Source organism: Salvelinus fontinalis, chromosome 9 (assembly GCF_029448725.1).
Source record: "Salvelinus fontinalis isolate EN_2023a chromosome 9, ASM2944872v1, whole genome shotgun sequence".
Lineage (NCBI taxonomy): Eukaryota > Metazoa > Chordata > Actinopteri > Salmoniformes > Salmonidae > Salvelinus > Salvelinus fontinalis.
The window spans coordinates 58,415,701-58,433,505 of NC_074673.1; the positions used below are offsets into that span (position 1 = coordinate 58,415,701).

Genomic DNA, 17,805 nt, shown 5'->3' on the forward strand with positions numbered 1-17,805 from the left:
AATAATGTCTAGCGGTGAAGTAACCCTTTTATGCTGTTAACAATATTGTCATTGCTATACAATTATTTGTGCTGTCAAGCCTTTTAACTTATTTCCTTTTTTGATGTTGTTAAACAAAATTCTAAGTCAGCTAATATTGCTTTATAAAATGTTACGAATTTTGAACATTTCTATTTGTTTCATTTTTACCATTTTCATTACAGGACTTTTATTCTGAAGGGAAAATTCCGAGCGTATAATTTTTATCATATTCATTACAGGACTCTTATTCTGAAGGAACATTTCCGCGTTTACGACCTTATTATTGCTAGGTCTTGTTTATTCTTGCTGGCTTCTAAGAGGTGCGGTGTAGCTAGCTAGCTAGTGTTTGACCACCGTCAACAGATTCCAGAACACAATTTCCGTCCAACAGAAAAGTTTGAATTTGTGTAATACGGGATCAATGGTCGGCACCAGGTTGCTATAACATATGATGTAGTTAGCTGATATGTAAATACCTATCCATGCATATAAGATCTAGCATGCGTCAGCAACGTCTGGGCATAGGAACGTGCCCATATGCTGCGTTGGTAACCAAGTGTGAAGTGGGAATTTACCACCTTAGAGTTAAATAGAGGATGGAGAAAACCCGTTATGGCATGGACATTGAGGGCTTGCACCCTTTTAAAGTCAACTGGGTGAGCCTTCCTATGGGTGAAGGAAGGATCTCATAATTCCATCAGGGGTATCAACCAATGAATTATACCCGTGAGCAAACACTGAATAACTGTAGGTGGCAGTAAATCACCAACCAATTGGCTTTATACCTGTTCAAACAACACACTAGCTGTCACTAGCTATGCACCCTTTCAACTTGTCTGCCAACTCATAGAAATAGTAGAAAAAGAAAATTGACTACTTCAAAATAGAGATGGTCTCAATGGCGCTACAACGGTGGTAAAGTCCCAGTTCCCACTTGGTTACTAACGCAGAAAATACTTGAAAAAATAGTTTGATGCACAGCGCGCGAGACAAAAGGACGAGTGTGTTGTTCATCATTGTCTACAATGGAACAATGTTACCACAATGTAAATGTACAGAGATACAGTGTAACAAAGTGAAACGTGTAATTAGACAAGATGTAAATAGAGGCCATCTGCTTCGATAGGTAAACAGCGGTCAAAAGACCTCGTTTTAAAAAAGGGGCGTTATATTCTCCTAACCTTGCCTCTTTTTTTGTTCCTGTCTGTTAATTGGTCGGATATTTTAACGACACCCTATCGGTGCGTAAAGAGTATCTCCACCTACAATTATGTTCGGTTTGCCTCCTCCCCTTATGCCAGTCTGCCCCGAAAAGGGACCAAAACAATACGCATTACAAAGAAAGACCACAGCAATTTTAGTGAACCGTACAGTGCGGGAAAACGGCCGCAGCTCAGTGTCGCAATCTCCAGTTGCTTTGCGAATATATACTACAGTGATCGATTGAGAGATGGTTTCGCCAGTGACAGTGGTAAGTTTTGGCTATTTGACGTCACACGTAGAAATATGGACATTTAAATCAAAATGAGCCATTAAGAATATATTCCGTTTTTTATCAGTGTTACAGCGTTGATTTGAAGGGCTAGTAAGAGATAAAGGAAGGCTCGTTAGCTCTATAGGGACTGTATGTCTTGCTTGTCAGTGTGACGGGCCTGTCGTGTCAATTTCGTTTTGCCTCCAATGACGAGCATTGTAATACCACAGGCACACATAGGACCGAGTTGACCCTAAATAGGCCTACAGTACAGCACGTGAGCATGAAAGCATGTCCGTGTTTATTTCGCGATTGTCACCCACAAAATGTTCGTTATTCATTCTGCCTCTGTGGATGTGCAGAGGTTGATAATGATCCATACAAATGAGCTGAGAGAACTCGGCATGCATTTTAGGGTTTCGGTAATACTAGACCAGACAGATGCCCACGCAATTCATTGGCGGTGGTCTATTGATGCTATGCGGGATCTCTTTGACGATGTGATGAACAGTTGTTGTTGTAGCTACCACTTCAAAATCTGCCTTGATTGTAGGGGCAAATCCTCATTTTTCTAAGCATAAACTTAAATAGCCTAAATAAGGTCATGAATATTTTTCGACAGACATGCGCGATCGTGTTTTTTTCGTCTCGATTTTTTCTTTGTCTTGGTCCTTTCTAAACTGTTCCAAAACCGAAACCTATCATGTGACTGAACTTTTTGTCTTTTTTTCCTGTGCTCTCCAGTGACGGATGCACTGAAGAGCTGTCCCTTTGTGGCTTTGCTATACCTTTTCACCACTCTACCGAGCCTCTCAACTTTCCTTCTAAATCCCTATTTCAGTAAACATTATAATTACTGTAAATATATTTAAAATAGAGACATAAATATATTCTGTTGACAAGGGCTCGTGTGCCCTTACGAAAAAAACGTGACATTTATATATATTTTTTTAACTCATATAAAGTGACATACATTTTAAAATATATTGTCATATATTTTAATAACCAATATAAATGTCACAGCTCCATAACAAAAATTATTATATTGATAGGCCTATGTATTTTCATCATGCAAAATGTGTTTGGAACATATTTGTTTTGTTCAATGCATGTATTGCTTTCGAAATGTATTCCAGAATTGTTATTTGTTCTGCATGGCATATATATATATATATTTTAAATGTGCTTGTCTTTTTTCCTACTATCACTGGCTTTACTGATACCTACTTTGTCAAGGTGAAAGGTGCCTTCTACGATGGTGATATGCTGTTGTCTCACCTAGCTATTTTAAGAGGAATGCAATACTGTAAGTCACTCTGGAAATTAGCGTCTGCTCAATCACTAAAATGCAAATGTAACTTAAAAACCATACATAAATCTCACACCTTTTTGATATTTTGATGTTGTTGTAATGCACTATTATTTGGGCTGAGTCCTCCGAAGGATTTCAATTGGGAATTGTTTATGCCTGTTGCCACCAGCAGGAGGTGTGGTAGGGGCGCGAGAATAGCGTTTTGTGTCTCGACCTCAACACTCAAAGGAGAAACTGTGAACGTTAAATATTTCCTCCTGCCGCCTTTTTCATTATTCTGTTCAAACAAGTATGCCTTTTACACAAGCACATTATCTATAGACAATTTTAGTCGAAATCTGAGTACCTTTTATGTTGAAATTGTACAGTTAAAATGTGTAAATTGATTGAGTGAAAACTGTTAGCAATCTTGCCATAGAGATGCCTGGGTTTGCTGCTTAAACAGGCTAGCCCATGGAATAATATAAGACAAAAGGGTGCTAGCTAATATTCTGGTTTAAACTTATTGATTTATAGCTCCTCTAAGGTAATAATGTGGTTTATTTTCTACTCCGTTTATATGGTCTAAGGGCCATCTCCCAACCCAAGTGTTATATATTACAGAGTAGTATTTTTAGAGTAAAACGGTATACGCTAACGCTAAGCTAACTGCAATCACTAGCCCGTCAAGCGTATGCTGGTCGCTATTAGTTTAGCGGCTTCCGTTAGCTGGCTCAAGCCTCGTTCACATCCTGCACATCCTGTCCGATGTCCACCGGATGCATATGAGTTTTGTTTTGCCGCATGTCTAGCCTACATTTTCCGTATTTGACGCACATGTAATTTGCTTTTCAACTCGCTAAAAGCTAGCTAGTTTGAGTCTGTGTGTGTACTTCCGTTTGTACCACTGCACGGTAAAGCAACACACAATTGGAAAATATTGAACACATCCGGTAAAGAGAATGCACTGCAGCCTAATGCTGCACCCCCAACGCAGTGTTGTGGACTGCTCCATTGAAAATGATGTCATGCATTTCAATGGGTACATCCACAATGGAGGCAAGAGGCAGCAGGGCAAAACAATGGACCTAGGCACTCTGTGCCATACATTCAATAATATAAAATGTCCACATATTAAGATATATACAAAAGAAGCTAATATACACATCTAGCAAATCACTCCACTACCGCAGAGTGTATTTATACTTGGCTAGGAGGCTATCTCAACATTAACCAAGCCTTGCAGGAGTGTTTGAACCTAAGACTGGCAAAAACAGTTTTTATCTCAGCCGGGAGTTTGTTCCACTCTACCACTGCCGTATGTAAAAACGTGTTCTGGCCAGTACCGCTCTTGAATCAAGGTGGCTCAAAATCTCTGGCACCGCCTCTCATGGCGTAGGAATGACATTAGTAAGATGGTTCTTTAGATACTGGGGGACTGTAACATACACGATTTTATGGGCCAATCCCAGCCCCCAGCTTCAGCTAAATTACCCTTTTATTGATTGATAGCCACTTTAGTTCAGTGAACTGAGAAGGGCTGAGCTGAAAAGGTGAAAATCTGTTGTTCTGCCCCTGAGCAAGGCAGTTAACCCACTGTTCCCCGGGCGCAGAAGAAGTGGATGTCGATTTAACCTGTCTGACTCTGGCGTTCCGCCAGCGGAACTCCTCCCACATTCCACTGAAAAGGCAGAGCGAGAAATTCAAAATATATTTTTTAGAAATATTTAACTTTCACACATTAACAAGTCCAATACAGCAAATGAAAGGTACACATCTTGTGAATCCAGCCAACATGTCTGATTTTTAAAAATGTTTTACAGCGAAAACAGCATGTATATTTATGTTAGCTCACCACCAAATACAAAAAAGGACAGACATTTTTCACAGCACAGGTAGCATGCACAAAGCCAACCTAACTAACCAAGAACCAACCAAACTAACCAACAAACAACTTCATCAGATGGCAGTCTTATAACATGTTATTCAATAAATCTATGTTTTGTTCGAAAAATGTGCATATTTCAGGTATAAATCATAGTTTACATTGCAGCTACAATCAGAAATTGCACCGAAAGCAGCCATAATAATTACAGACACCAACGTCAAATACCTAAATACTCATCATAAAACATTTCTGAAAAATACATGGTGTACAGCAAATGAAAGACGGGCATCTTGTGATTCCAGCCAATATTTCCGATTTCTTAAGTGTTTTACAGCGAAAACACAATATATGCATATGCATATTAGCTTACCACAATAGCCAGAAACACAAGCCATTCCCCAGTAGTAAAAGTTAGCGATCGTGACAAACCAGCAAAAGATATATAATTTTTGACTAACCTTGATAAGCTTCATCAGATGACAGTCCTATAACATCAGGTTATACATACACTTATGTTTTGTTCGAAAATGTGCATATTTAGAGCTGAAATCAGTGGTTATACATTGTGCTAACTTAGCATATTTTTCCCACAACGTCCGGATATTTTTCTGACACTTTTTCTGACACACATATTCTGACCAAATGACTATTCATAAACATAACTAAAAAATACATGTTGTATAGGAAATGATAGATACACTAGTTCTTAATGCAATCGCCGTGTTAGAATTCTAAAAGTAACTTCATTACGACATCCAGCTTAGATATAGCGAGAGAGTACACAAAAGCTGGGCGCCAACGACTAGTTCACATGTACGACAGATATATGAAATAGCATCATAAAATGGGTCCTACTTTTGCTGATCTTTCATCAGAATGTTGTACAAGGGGTCCTTTGTCGGGAACAATCGTTGTTTGGATTTAGAAAGGCCTTTTTCCCTCTCGATTTAGCAAGCACACTTGCCAAGTGGCGCGAATCTCTCCATGTCAACAAACGGAAGAGAACGGAACACGGCAAAACTCCCGAAAAAATTTCAATAATCTGATTAAACTATATTGAAAAAACATACTTTACGATGATATTGTCACATGTATCAAATACAATCAAAGCCGGAGATATTAGTCGTCCATAACGGCAGCTTATGAGAAGGCAAATCCAGGTCCCTCCTCGCGCTCTCCAGAAAACAGGAAACTGGTGACACGTCATGCCAAGAGCTATAATCCGAGTCCAGATCAAGTTACACACTCAATTTCTTCTCTCACTGCTTGTCGACATCTAGTGGAAGACGTATGAAGTGCATCTAAACTAATAAATAACAAGGGCTTTAATAGGCAGCCCCTAGAAGAGTGCATCGATTTCAGATTTTCCACTTCCTGTCAGGAAGTTTGCTGCAAAATGAGTTCTGTTTTACTCACAGATATAATTCAAACAGTTTTAGAAACTAGAGAGTGTTTTCTATCCAATAGTAATAATAATATGCATATTGTACGAGCAAGAATTGAGTACAAGGCCGTTTAAATTGGGCACGATTTTCCCCCAAAGTGAAAACGGCGCCCTCTGTCCTCAACAGGTTTTAAGGCAGCCTCCCACACCTCACTGATTCAGAGGGGTTGGGTTAAAGACACATTTCAGTTGAATACATTCAGTTGGACAACTGACTAGGTATCCCCCTTCACCAACATGACCCAGAGGGCTAAGATTCAGAATGACCCATGACATTTTATTTTGAGATGTCTGTAGCTTGTTCTTAATGAACTTGGGGAGCTACTGTACCAGGTAGTGCACACATTCAAAATGAGGTTGCACTAACTGTTGCAAGTGTTTCCAAGTTCCCTTTATGTACAAATGTGGCTTTTCTGGACAGAAATGTCACTTCCTAGACTTTGGCAATCACTTTCTGCCCTATACTCTCCCCTGTGAGGAACCTGTCTAGTTCACAGCCTAAGTATTTAACACAGTTCTTGGCTGTAACCTCTGTGTCACCAAACACGACTCTAAAGCCTTGTGATCAACCTATACTGATTTTAGATCCAAATAAAATTGAATCTATTTCCCTCAAATTAAGAAACAGCTTGTTGTCTGACAGCCAGTTACTGATACTCATCAGTTCTGCACTAAGCTGGCGCTCAACTATACTTTGTGAGAGACCAAAAGAGCTGAATCGTCTGCATACAAAAACAGTTGAAAGGAACAAGCTGATTTCATATAATTGATATTGAGCCATCACTAACACAGAGATGCTGCTGCCTACATACAATGGATCACTAGTCACTTGATTAATGCCACTTTAATAATGATGTTTACATATCTTGCATTACTCATCCCATATGTGTATACTGTTTTCTTCGTCCGAAGAGGAGGAGTAGGGATTGGACTAAAGTGCAGCGTTGTTAAATGACATAATGATTTATTTAAACGAATAGACGAAACACGAAAACACTTTAACAAATGACCAAAACAAATAAACGATGTAGACAGACCTGGACTTGAGAACTTACAATAAACGAAGAACGCACAAACAGGAACCGACTACATGAAACACAAACGAAACAGTCCCGTGTGGTAGACATACAGACACGAGATACAACCACCCACAACAAACAATGTGAAACAACCTACCTATATATGGTTCTCAATCAGAGGAAAAACGTAAAACACCTGCCTCTGATTGAGAGCCATACAAGGTCAATTAAACCTGACACTTAACATAGAACAAACAACACAGACTGCCCACCCAGCTCACGTCCTGACCCACTAAACACAACTATACAAAAGGAAAACAAGGTCAGGAACGTGACATCTTCTATATATTTATATGTACATATTCTTATTCCATCCCTTTCCTTGCATTTGTGGGTATTAGGTAGTTGTTGTGTAATTGTTAGATTACTTGTTCGATATTGCTGCTCTGTCGGAACAAAAAGAACAAGCATTCCACTACACTTTCAATCACATCTGCTAACCATGCGTATGTGACCAATAACATTTGATTTGATATGATTGTTATTGTAGAGAATTAATTCAATAACAATATTCCCCTAACCCCTAAGTTTCATTTTAAAATATCTAATCACTACATGCTATACTGCCATGCTACTCCTCATGTACAGTATCATTGTATTAGCAGTGTTTGTGTGGGGTTATGCCTACTCCCACACTCCCATTCTCAGCTGGTGACGGCTTGGGGTGGTGGGCAGATAGAATAGCATTACCTGCTTTAGCATATAAGATGACGAGACGAACAGACTTAAAGTCTTACTGAAGGACCCTGATAGTGCTTCATTTGGCGTTAAATTCTTGCTATTGAACGTCAATTTTCCTCAAATGGCAGCTGTTTCTTGCGCATTCGGTTTATTCCTCAATTAATGCACCTTGATTGGTGTCTGTGTGGTAGGCTGAGGCTGCATACTTTCCCTGAACAAAAACAACTCGTGTCAAAGAAGGAACCCAATGCTCCTGTTAATCTTGCCCTTTATGAATGATCTAGGATCAGCTACCCTTGCCTCATGCTGTCCTAACACCTATAAATTACGGGCCAAGCACCAAAGCTGGCACTGATTGTGAACCTGTTGTTATGCCTTAAGTTACCAGGAGAGAAAGAATGTAGTGTATCACTGCCCTTTTCCCTGCGGCCATTTGGCATACGGGTGAGATCATCCTCTTGTCAAAATGTTATTTGTCTTGACAAGTCCAACGGTTTAAGTGAGTACTCTTTCAGTGAACCTATTAACTGTGCTATACTAGTCTGTAAGTGTTAAAACAGTAACGTATTGCATGAAGTGTATTACAAGTGTGAAAAGTGTTATTACACACATATATATATATATATATATAAAATATATTTAAATGTATATATATAAAATAAATAAATAAATATAAATAAAATTGTATTTGTCACATGCGCCGAATACAACAGTTGTTAACCTTAATGAAATGCTTACTTACAAGTCCTTAACCAACAATGCAGTTAAGAAAAAGTTCAGAAAGTATTTACTAAAATAAACTGAAGTATAAAAGAAGAAGAAATAAAAATCTATAATTAAAGAGCAACAAAAAAATAACAGTAACAGGGCTATATACAGTGGGTTCTGGTACAGAGTCATAGTTTAATTGAGGTAATATGTACATGTAGGTAGGGGTGAAGTGACTATGCATAGATAATAAACAGAGACTAGCAGCAGTGTAAAAATGGGAGGGACAATGCAAACAGTCCGAGTAGCCATTTGATTAGCTGTTCATGAGTCTTATGGCTTGGGGGTGGAAGCTGTTTAGAAGCCTCTTGGACCTAGACTTGGCGCTCCGTTACCGCTTGCCGTGCAGTAGCAGAGAGAACAGTCTATGACTAGGGTGGCTGGAGTCTTTGACAATTTTTAGGGCTTTCCTCTGACACCGCCTGGTATAGAGCTCCCGGGTGGCAGGAAGCTTGGCCCCAGTGATGTACTGGGCCGTACGCACTACCCTCTGTAGTGCAGAGCAGTTGCCATACCAGGCGTTGATGCAACCAGTCAGGATGCTCTCGATGGTGCAGCTGTAGAACTTTTTCAGGATCTGAGGACCCATGCCAAATCTTTTCAGTCTCCTGAGGGGGAATAGGCGTTGTCATGCCCTCTTCACGACTGTCTTGGTGTGTTTGGACCATGATAGTTCGTTGGTGATGTGGACACCAAGGAACTTGGAAGCTCTCAACCTGCTCCACTACAGCCCTGTCGAGGAGAATGGTGCTCTGTCCTCCTTTTCCTGTTGTCCACAATCATCTCCTTTGTCTTAATCACGTTGAGGGAGAGGTTGTTATCCTAGCACCCCACTGCCACGCCTCTGACCTCCTCCCTATAGGTTGTCTCATCGTTGTCGGTGATCAGGCCTACCACTGTTGTGTTGTCTGCAAACTTAATGATGGTGTTGGAGTTGTGCTTGGCCACGCAGTCGTGGGTGAACAGGGAGTACAGGAGGGGACTAAGCACGCACCCCTGAGGGGCCCCAGTGTTGAGGATCAGTGTGTCAGATGTATTGTTACCTACCCTTACCACCTGGGGTCGGCCGTCAGGAAGTCCAGGATCCAGTGGCAGAGGGAGGTGTTTAGTCCCAGTGTCCTTCGCTTAGTAATGAGCTTTGAGGATACTATGGTGTTGAACGCTGAGCTATAGTCAATGAATAGCATTCTCATTAGGTGTTCCTTTTGTCCAGGTGGGAAAGGGCAGTGTAGAGTGCAATAGAGATTGCATCATCTGTTTGGGCGGTATGCAAATTGGAGTGGGTCTAGGGTTTCTGGGATAATGGTGTTGATGTGAGCCATGACCAGCCTTTCGAAGCACTTCATGGCTACAGACGTGAGAACTACGGGTCGGTAGTCATTTAGGCAGGTTACCTTGGTGTTCATGGGCACAGGCACTATGGTGGTCTGCTTGACACATGTTGGTATTACAGACTCGGTCAGGGACAAGTTGAAAATGTCAGTGAAGACACATCCCAGTCGGTCAGCGCATGCTCGGAGTACACGTCCTAGTAATCCGTCTGGCCTTGCAGCCGTGTAAATGTTGACATGTTTAAGGTCTAATTCACATCAGCTACGGAGAGCGTCGTCCGGAACAGCTGATGCTCTCATGCATGCTTCAGTGTTGCTTGCCTCGAAGCGAGCATAGAAGTCATTCAGCTCGTCTGGTAGGCTCGTGTCACTGGGCAGCTCGCGGATGCATTACCCTTTGTAGTCTGTAATTGTTTGCAAGCCCTGCCACATCCGACGAGCGTTGGAGCCGGTGTAGTACGAGTTCTGTATTAACGCTTTGCCTGTTTGATGGTTCGTCTGAAGGCATAGCGGGATTTCTTATAAGCGTCCGGGTTAGAGTCCTGCTCTTTGAAAGCGGCAACTCTACAATTTAGCTCAGTGTGGATGTTGCCTGTAATCCATGGCTTCTGGTTGGGGTATGTATGTACGGTCACTGTGTGGGCGACGTCCTCGATGCACTTATTGATGAAGCCAGTGGCTGAGGTGGTGTACTCCTCAATACCATCGGAAGAATCCCGGAACATATTCAAGTCTGTGCTAGCAAAACTGTTCTGTAGCTTAGCATCTGCGCCATCTGACCTTCTGTATTGAGCGAGTCACTGGTACTACCTGCTTTAGTTTTTGCTTGTAAACAGGAGTCAGGAGGATAGAGTTCTGGTTATTTGCCAAATGAATGGTGAGGCAGAGCTTTGTACGTGTGTCTGTGTGTGGCGCAAAGGTGATCTAGAGCTTTTTTCCCCTCTGGTTGCACGTGTAACATGCTGGTAGAAATGAGTTAAAACGGATTTAAGTTTCCATGCATTAATGAGCATTTTCTTGTTTGTTTATGGCCTTATACAGCTTGTTGAGTGCTTTCTTAGTGCCAGCATCGGTTCGTGGTGGTAAATAGACTGCTACGAAAAATATAGATGAAAACTCTTGGTAAGTAGTGTGGTCTACAGCTTTTCATGAGATACTCTACCTCAGGTGAGCAAGACCTTGAAACTTACTTAATATTAGATTTTGTGCACCAGCTGTTATTTACAAATAGACAAAGACCGCCACCCCTTGTCTAACCGGAGGCAGCTGTTCTGTTTTGCCGATGCACTGAAAACCCCGCCAGCTGTATGTTATCCATGTTGTCGTTCAGCCACGACTCGGTGAAACATAAGATATTACAGTTTTTTTAATGTCCTGTTGGTAGGATAGTCTTGATCGGAGGTCATCCATTTTATTATCCAATGATTGCACGTTGGCTAATAGGACTGATGGTAGAGGTGGATTACGCACTCGCCGTCGGATCCTTACAAGGCACCCCGACCTACGTCCCCAATATCTCTGTCTCTTCTTCATGCGAATGACGGGGATTTGGGCCTTGTCGGGTGTCTGAAGTAAATCCTTTGTGTCCGACTCATTAAAGACAAAATCCAGTACGAGGTGAGTAATCGCTGTACTGATATCCAGAAGCTCTTTTCGGTCATAAGAGACGGGGACAGAAACATTATGTACAAAATAATTGGTAAAACGGCAGCCACCTCCTCCGGCGCCATCCAGCGCCTTCCCTCGCTTTTCTTTGCACCTATGAACAGTGCAATACTAGTCAAGTGTTAATACGGTAACAAGTTATATTATGTGTATTACAAGTATTTAATAGTGGTGTTAGGCTACACAATGCATACAAGTAACTTATTATAATTAAATGCCACAGTGTCTTCTTTGGAACCACTGTCAAAGTTGTTGTCTTTTGGTTGCTGAAAGCAGAGCATTTTATCATGTAGTGTTGTCCCTCTGCTCTCATACTAATGCGACCCCTGGGTGTGCACTGTGTTATAGAAAGATCTAATTCAGTATAGGATATCATAATAAACATGGTAGTAATATGACCCACTGGCCGTATTTGTACCTCAGTTGTCCCTTTGCCAAGATGAGTATGATGAAAGAAAGAGAGAGAGTGTGTGTGTGTCATGTTTCTGATACTCATCACCATAGTGCCAGATGAACCAGAATGCTAAGATGGCATGATGGGACTTTATTACGACTGCTCCAACATGCACGCGGTTGTAGTGTTTCCTAATAATGGATCCGGAGCCAATGCTGATTCCTTTTGGGTCGTGGTGTGAAAGTGGTAAACTGGACCCAGATCAGTTTGTACTGTCTTGCTGAGCATCACAAAAGTATTGTGACATCATTGCTTTCACGTCACAAAAGTATTGTGACATCATTGCTTTCACGTCACAAAAGTATTGTGACATCCTTGCTTTCCCGTCACAAAAGTATTGTGACATCATTGCTTTCACGTCACAAAAGTATTGTGACATCCTTGCTTTCCCGTCACAAAAGTATTGTGACATCATTGCTTTCCCGTCACAAAAGTATTGTGACATCATTGCTTTCACATCACAAAAGTATTGTGACATCATTGCTTTCACATCACAAAAGTATTGTGACATCATTGCTTTCCCGTCACAAAAGTATTGTGACATCATTGCTTTCACATCACAAAAGTAATGTGGGGTCCCAAATGGTGGGTTTCAGCAAGCTTACTCTTAGGTTGAATTCTGAAGGAAGAGACCATTGGTTTTGGTGTTCATTTGGTTGGTCACAAGAACATTTGAAGAGCTTTAGATGGGTCTCCCAGCACAACAAATGTGCCACTACACTTTCATGCGGCATAAAAACTGTCTCAAATCTGAAGCCTATTTCTGTTTTTCATTAACCGTATGATTCTTCAATGGGAAACGAGCTGGTCTAGATTACCAATAAACCATGCAGTAAGATGCTTTCAATGTTGTATCGGAAAACGGCTTTTGTTTGCATTTCGACCATGAAAGCGGGTGGAGGATGGTACGATGGTTCACATCATGTGCATCCCAGATGAAGAAATACGTTAATTGTGTTTGTCTTATCTACCTTAGTTGAATGTCTGTAAGTCACTCTGGACACAATGCCTTCAGAAAGTATTCATACTCCTTGACTTCAAAATGTTTTGATTTCATTTTTATTTCACCTTTATTTAACCAGGTAGGCCAGTGGAGGTTCTCATTTACAACTGCGACCTGGCCAAGATAAAGCAAAGCAGTGCGACAAAAGCAACAACACAGAGTTACACATGGGATATACAAACGTATAGTTAATAACACAATAAAAAATCTGTGTACAGTGTGTGCAAATTAAGTAAGGTGGTAAGGCAATAAATAGGCCAAGGTGGCGAAGTAATTACAATTTAGCAATTAACACTGGAGTGATAGATGTGCAGATGAGGAGGTGCGTGTAGAAATTCTGGTGTGCAAAAGAGCAGAAAAAACTAAAAACAAATATGGGGAAGCGGTAGGTGTTGGTTGGATGGGCTATTTACAGATGGTCTGTGTACAGCTGCAGCGATCGGTAAGCTGCTCTAACAGCCGATGCTTGAAGTTAGCGAGGGAGATATAAGTCTCCAACTTCCAGTGATTTTTGCAATTTGTTCCAGTCATTGGCAGCAGAGAACTGGAAGGATTTTTGCAATTTGTTCCAGTCATTGGCAGCAGAGAACTGGAAGGAAAGGCGGCCAAAGGAGATGTTGGCTTTGGTGATGACCAGTGAAATATACCTGCTGGAGCGCGTGCTACGGGTAGGGTGCGAGTTAAACCTAGGCATTGAATGACGATGAGAGAGGCTGCATCTCTAGAAACGCCAGTTAAACTAGGTGCGGTCGCCGCATGCGTAGGGGGTGGGCAAGGGAGCTAACCGAGGCATGTAGAACAGGACTAGGGGCTCTGCAGTAAAACAAAACAATGAGAGTTACCCTAAACAACAGTATACAAGGCATATTGACATTTGAAGAAGACATAAAGCAATCACAGGTGTTGATTGGGAGGGCTAAGACAACAACGGGTAAACGGCTAAGACAACAACAATGGGTAAATGGCGATGAATGGGCAGATAGGGGTCAGTTAGCTACGCACAGGGCCTGAGTTTGAGGCTGGGGCCGACAGATAAACAAAATGAAGTACCGTGTTAATCAAAAGTCCAGCAGGCAACAGCTGTGTAGCCGAGTGATCATAGGGTCCAGAAAGCAGCAATGGACGAAACATGGAGCCGCTCGGCAGTCGTCACCACGCTAGGCGAGCGGGACACACGGTGCTCAGAGAGTTAGCGGGCCGGGGCTAATAGCTGGGTCCTCAACGACATCCACGACGCAGAGGCCTGTTGAGGGCACATAGGCCGAAATACGTCAGCAGACCAGTCGTAATGGATCGGCGGAGCTCCGTGTCGACAAAGTGTCGTGTACTTCGTTTGCTAGCCGGAGGAATGGGCCTAGCTCGAGGCTAACTGGTGGTTCCTTCTGGACAGGGGCGTTAGCCACGATAGCCACTCGGTAGCAGCTAGCTAGCTGTGATGATCCGGGGTAATGGTCCAGAGCTTGCGGCAGGAATCTGGTTAAGTAGTGGGGGGAAAAAGCAGTCTGATATGCTCAGGGCTGATATCGCGCTGTGCAGACTGGCAGATGTTATCCAGACTATCTGGGCTAAAGCGGCTGGTGTCTGTGCTAAAGGTAAAGACTGCTAGCAGTGTCTACAATGACTAAATAGCTAGTAGTTTATTTGTCACGTGCGCCGAATACAACAGGTGTAGCAGTGAAATGCTTACTTACAACCCCTTAACCAACAATGCAGTTCAAGAAATAGAGTTAATCAAATATTTACTAAATAAACGAAAGTGTATAATATTTTTTTTAAAGGAACACAATAAAATAACAATTAGAACTCAGTCAGATCAAGAATATGAGGGTTCTGAGCTGCTGTTAACCCGTAATTGAGTTCTTTATTGTGTTCAAAATATATATTTTTATAAAAAAAATATAATTTTTATTATTAGAAACATTTTCGAGTTTTGGACCTCAATGTCCTCATATGTAGTTACGGCCCTGTGCCCAGTATTATTAGTAAGCTCACCCAAAAGGGTGGGATTGGTGAAAGATGAGAAAATAAAATATATGTGTGTGTGAAGCAGAGGCCATGTGGTTGAAGGGTTGACCCTCCTGCCCTTTTCATGTTGTGTTTAAGCAATAATTCTCAGAGCAATTGTTTGACGGGTGTTTCCCTTTCAGTTGCTTCACGTTTAAACATAATATCAGCACAATGAGAACATGGGGCACTGTACTGTTATCTACACTATATATACAAAAGTATGTGGACCTTCAAATGAGCGGATTCGGCTATTTCAGCCTCACCCGTTGCTGACCGGTGTATAAAATTGATCACACAGCCATGCAATCTCCATAGAACATTGACAGTAGAATGGCCTTTACTGAAGAGCTCTGTGACTTTCAACGTGGCACCGTCATAGGATGCCACCTTTCCAACAAGTCAGTGCGTCAAATTTCTGCCCTACTGGAACTGCCCCGGTCAACTGTAAGTGCTGTTATTGTGAAGTGGAAATGTCTACGAGCAACAACGGCTCAACCGCAAAGTGGTAGGCCACACAAGCTCACAGAATGGGACCGGTGAGTGCTGAAGCGCATAGCGCGTAAAAATCGCCTGTCCTCGGTTGCAACACTCACTATCGAGTTCCAAACTGCCTCTGGAAGCAACATCAGCAAAATAACTGTTTGTCGGGAGCTTCATGAAATGGGTTTCCATGGCCGAGCAGCCGCACAGAAGCCTAAGATCACCATGCGCAATGCCAAGCGTCGGCTGGAGTGGTGTAAAGCTCGCCGCCGTTGGACTCTGGAGCAGTGGAGACACGTTCTCTGGAGTGATGAATCACTCTTCACCATCTGGCAGTCCGACAGACTAATCTGGGTTTGGTGGATGCCAACAGAATGCTACCTGGCCAAATGCATAGTGCAAACTGTAAAGTTTGGTGGAGGAATAATGCTCTCGTGGTGTTTTTCATGGTTTGTGCTAGGCCCCTTAGTTCCAGTGAAGGGAAATCTTAACACTTACAGCATACAATGACATTCTAGACGATTCTATGCTTTCAACAGTTTGGGAACTGCCCTTTCCTGTTTCAACATGCACAAAGCGAGGTCCATACAGAAATGGTTTGTCAAGATCGGAGTGGAAGAACTTGACTGGCCTGCACAGAACCCTGACCTCAACCCCAGCGAACACCTTTGTGATGAATTGGAACACTGTTAAATAAAAGTTAAATAAAAAATAAATATAACATTTGAACGTAGACTGCGAGCCAGGCCTAATCGCACAACATCAGTGCCCGACCTCACTAATGCTCTCGTGGCTGAATGGAATCAAGTCCCGGCAGCAATGCTCCAACATCTAGTGGAAAGCCTTCCCAGAAGAGTGGAGGCTTTTCTAGCAGCAAAGGGGTCCCCAACTCTATATTAATGCCCATGATTTTGGAATGAGGTGTTCGACGAGCAGGTGTTGACATACTTTTGGTCATGTAGTGTATGTTCGCCTCACCTTTTATTTCTTACGGATATCTTTGATAGCTGCAGCACAGGCCAGGGGTTGATTAAGCAAGGATTTGTTGTTTTGGTTTGTTTTTAACCCCGTAGAGTCGATTGGCGCACCGGTGCGCCAATATAAGTTGCATAAAGAAATCCCCATCAAAATTTGTCAGTTTAAGCTAGAGATATCAGTTTTTTAGCATTGTGAAATCATTGCTTTCACGTCCACCACGTACGCCAGTGTTGCACTTCCACATCTGCGGTGACGGGTGGCAGAGCTAGAGCAGTGTTTGTCAGACCATGAGGCATCCCGAAACGCCTGTATCGTCTTATGAATACGATGGTGTTCCCCGTTTTGCTTTACGACCCCCATAAGTGTCATTGGACTCTTCTGAAGGTAACTGATCCCGCTTAAATGTGAGTGAAATATATATACACTGCTCAAAAAAATAAAGGGAACACTTAAACAAGTCAATCACACTTCTGTGAAATCAAACTGTCCACTTAGGAAGCAACACTGATTGACAATAAATTTCACATGCTGTTGTGCAAATGGAATAAACAACAGGTGGAAATTATAGGCAATTAGCAAGACACCCCCAATAAAGGAGTGGTTCTGCAGGTGGTGACCACAGACCAATTCTCAGTTCCTATGCTTCCTGGCTGATGTTTTGGTCACTTTTGAATGCTTGCGGTGCTTTCACTCTAGTGGTAGCATGAGACGGAGTCTACAACCCACACAAGTGGCTCAGGTAGTGCAGCTCACCTAGGATGGCACATCAATGCGAGCTGTGGCAAGAAGGTTTGCTGTGTCTGTCAGCGTAGTGTCCAGAGCATGGAGGCGCTACCAGGAGACAGGCCAGTACATCAGGAGACGTGGAGGAGGCCGTAGGACGGCAACAACCCAGCAGCAGGACTGCTACCTCCGCCTTTGTGCAAGGAGGAGCAGAAGGAGCACTGCCAGAGCCCTGCAAAATGACCTCCAGCAGGCCACAAATGTGCGTGTGTCTGCTCAAACGGTCAGAAACAGACTCCACGAGGGTGGTATGAGGGCCCGACGTCCACAGGTGGGGGTTGTGCTTACAGCCCAACACCGTGCAGGACGCTTGGCATTTGCCAGAGAACACCAAGATTGGCAATTCGCCACTGGCGCCCTGTGCTCTTCACAGATGAAAGCAGGTTCACACTGAGCACATGAGCACATGTGACAGACGTGACAGAGTCTGGAGACGCCGTGGAGAACATTCTGCTGCC

At 42.5% G+C, this 17,805-nt stretch overlaps 1 protein-coding gene across 1 annotated transcript in view; it reads left to right on the forward strand.

The window, feature by feature from the left end:
- The first annotated feature begins 1,294 nt into the window (after positions 1 to 1,294).
- tmem86a (transmembrane protein 86A) overlaps positions 1,295 to 17,805 on the forward strand; it is a 42,103-nt gene continuing 25,592 nt past the window's right edge. The window contains exon 1 of the mRNA XM_055934958.1: positions 1,295 to 1,492. Within this exon, the coding sequence (XP_055790933.1) occupies positions 1,472 to 1,492 (21 nt within the window). The 5' untranslated portion in view covers positions 1,295 to 1,471. The remainder of the gene's footprint in view (positions 1,493 to 17,805) is intronic.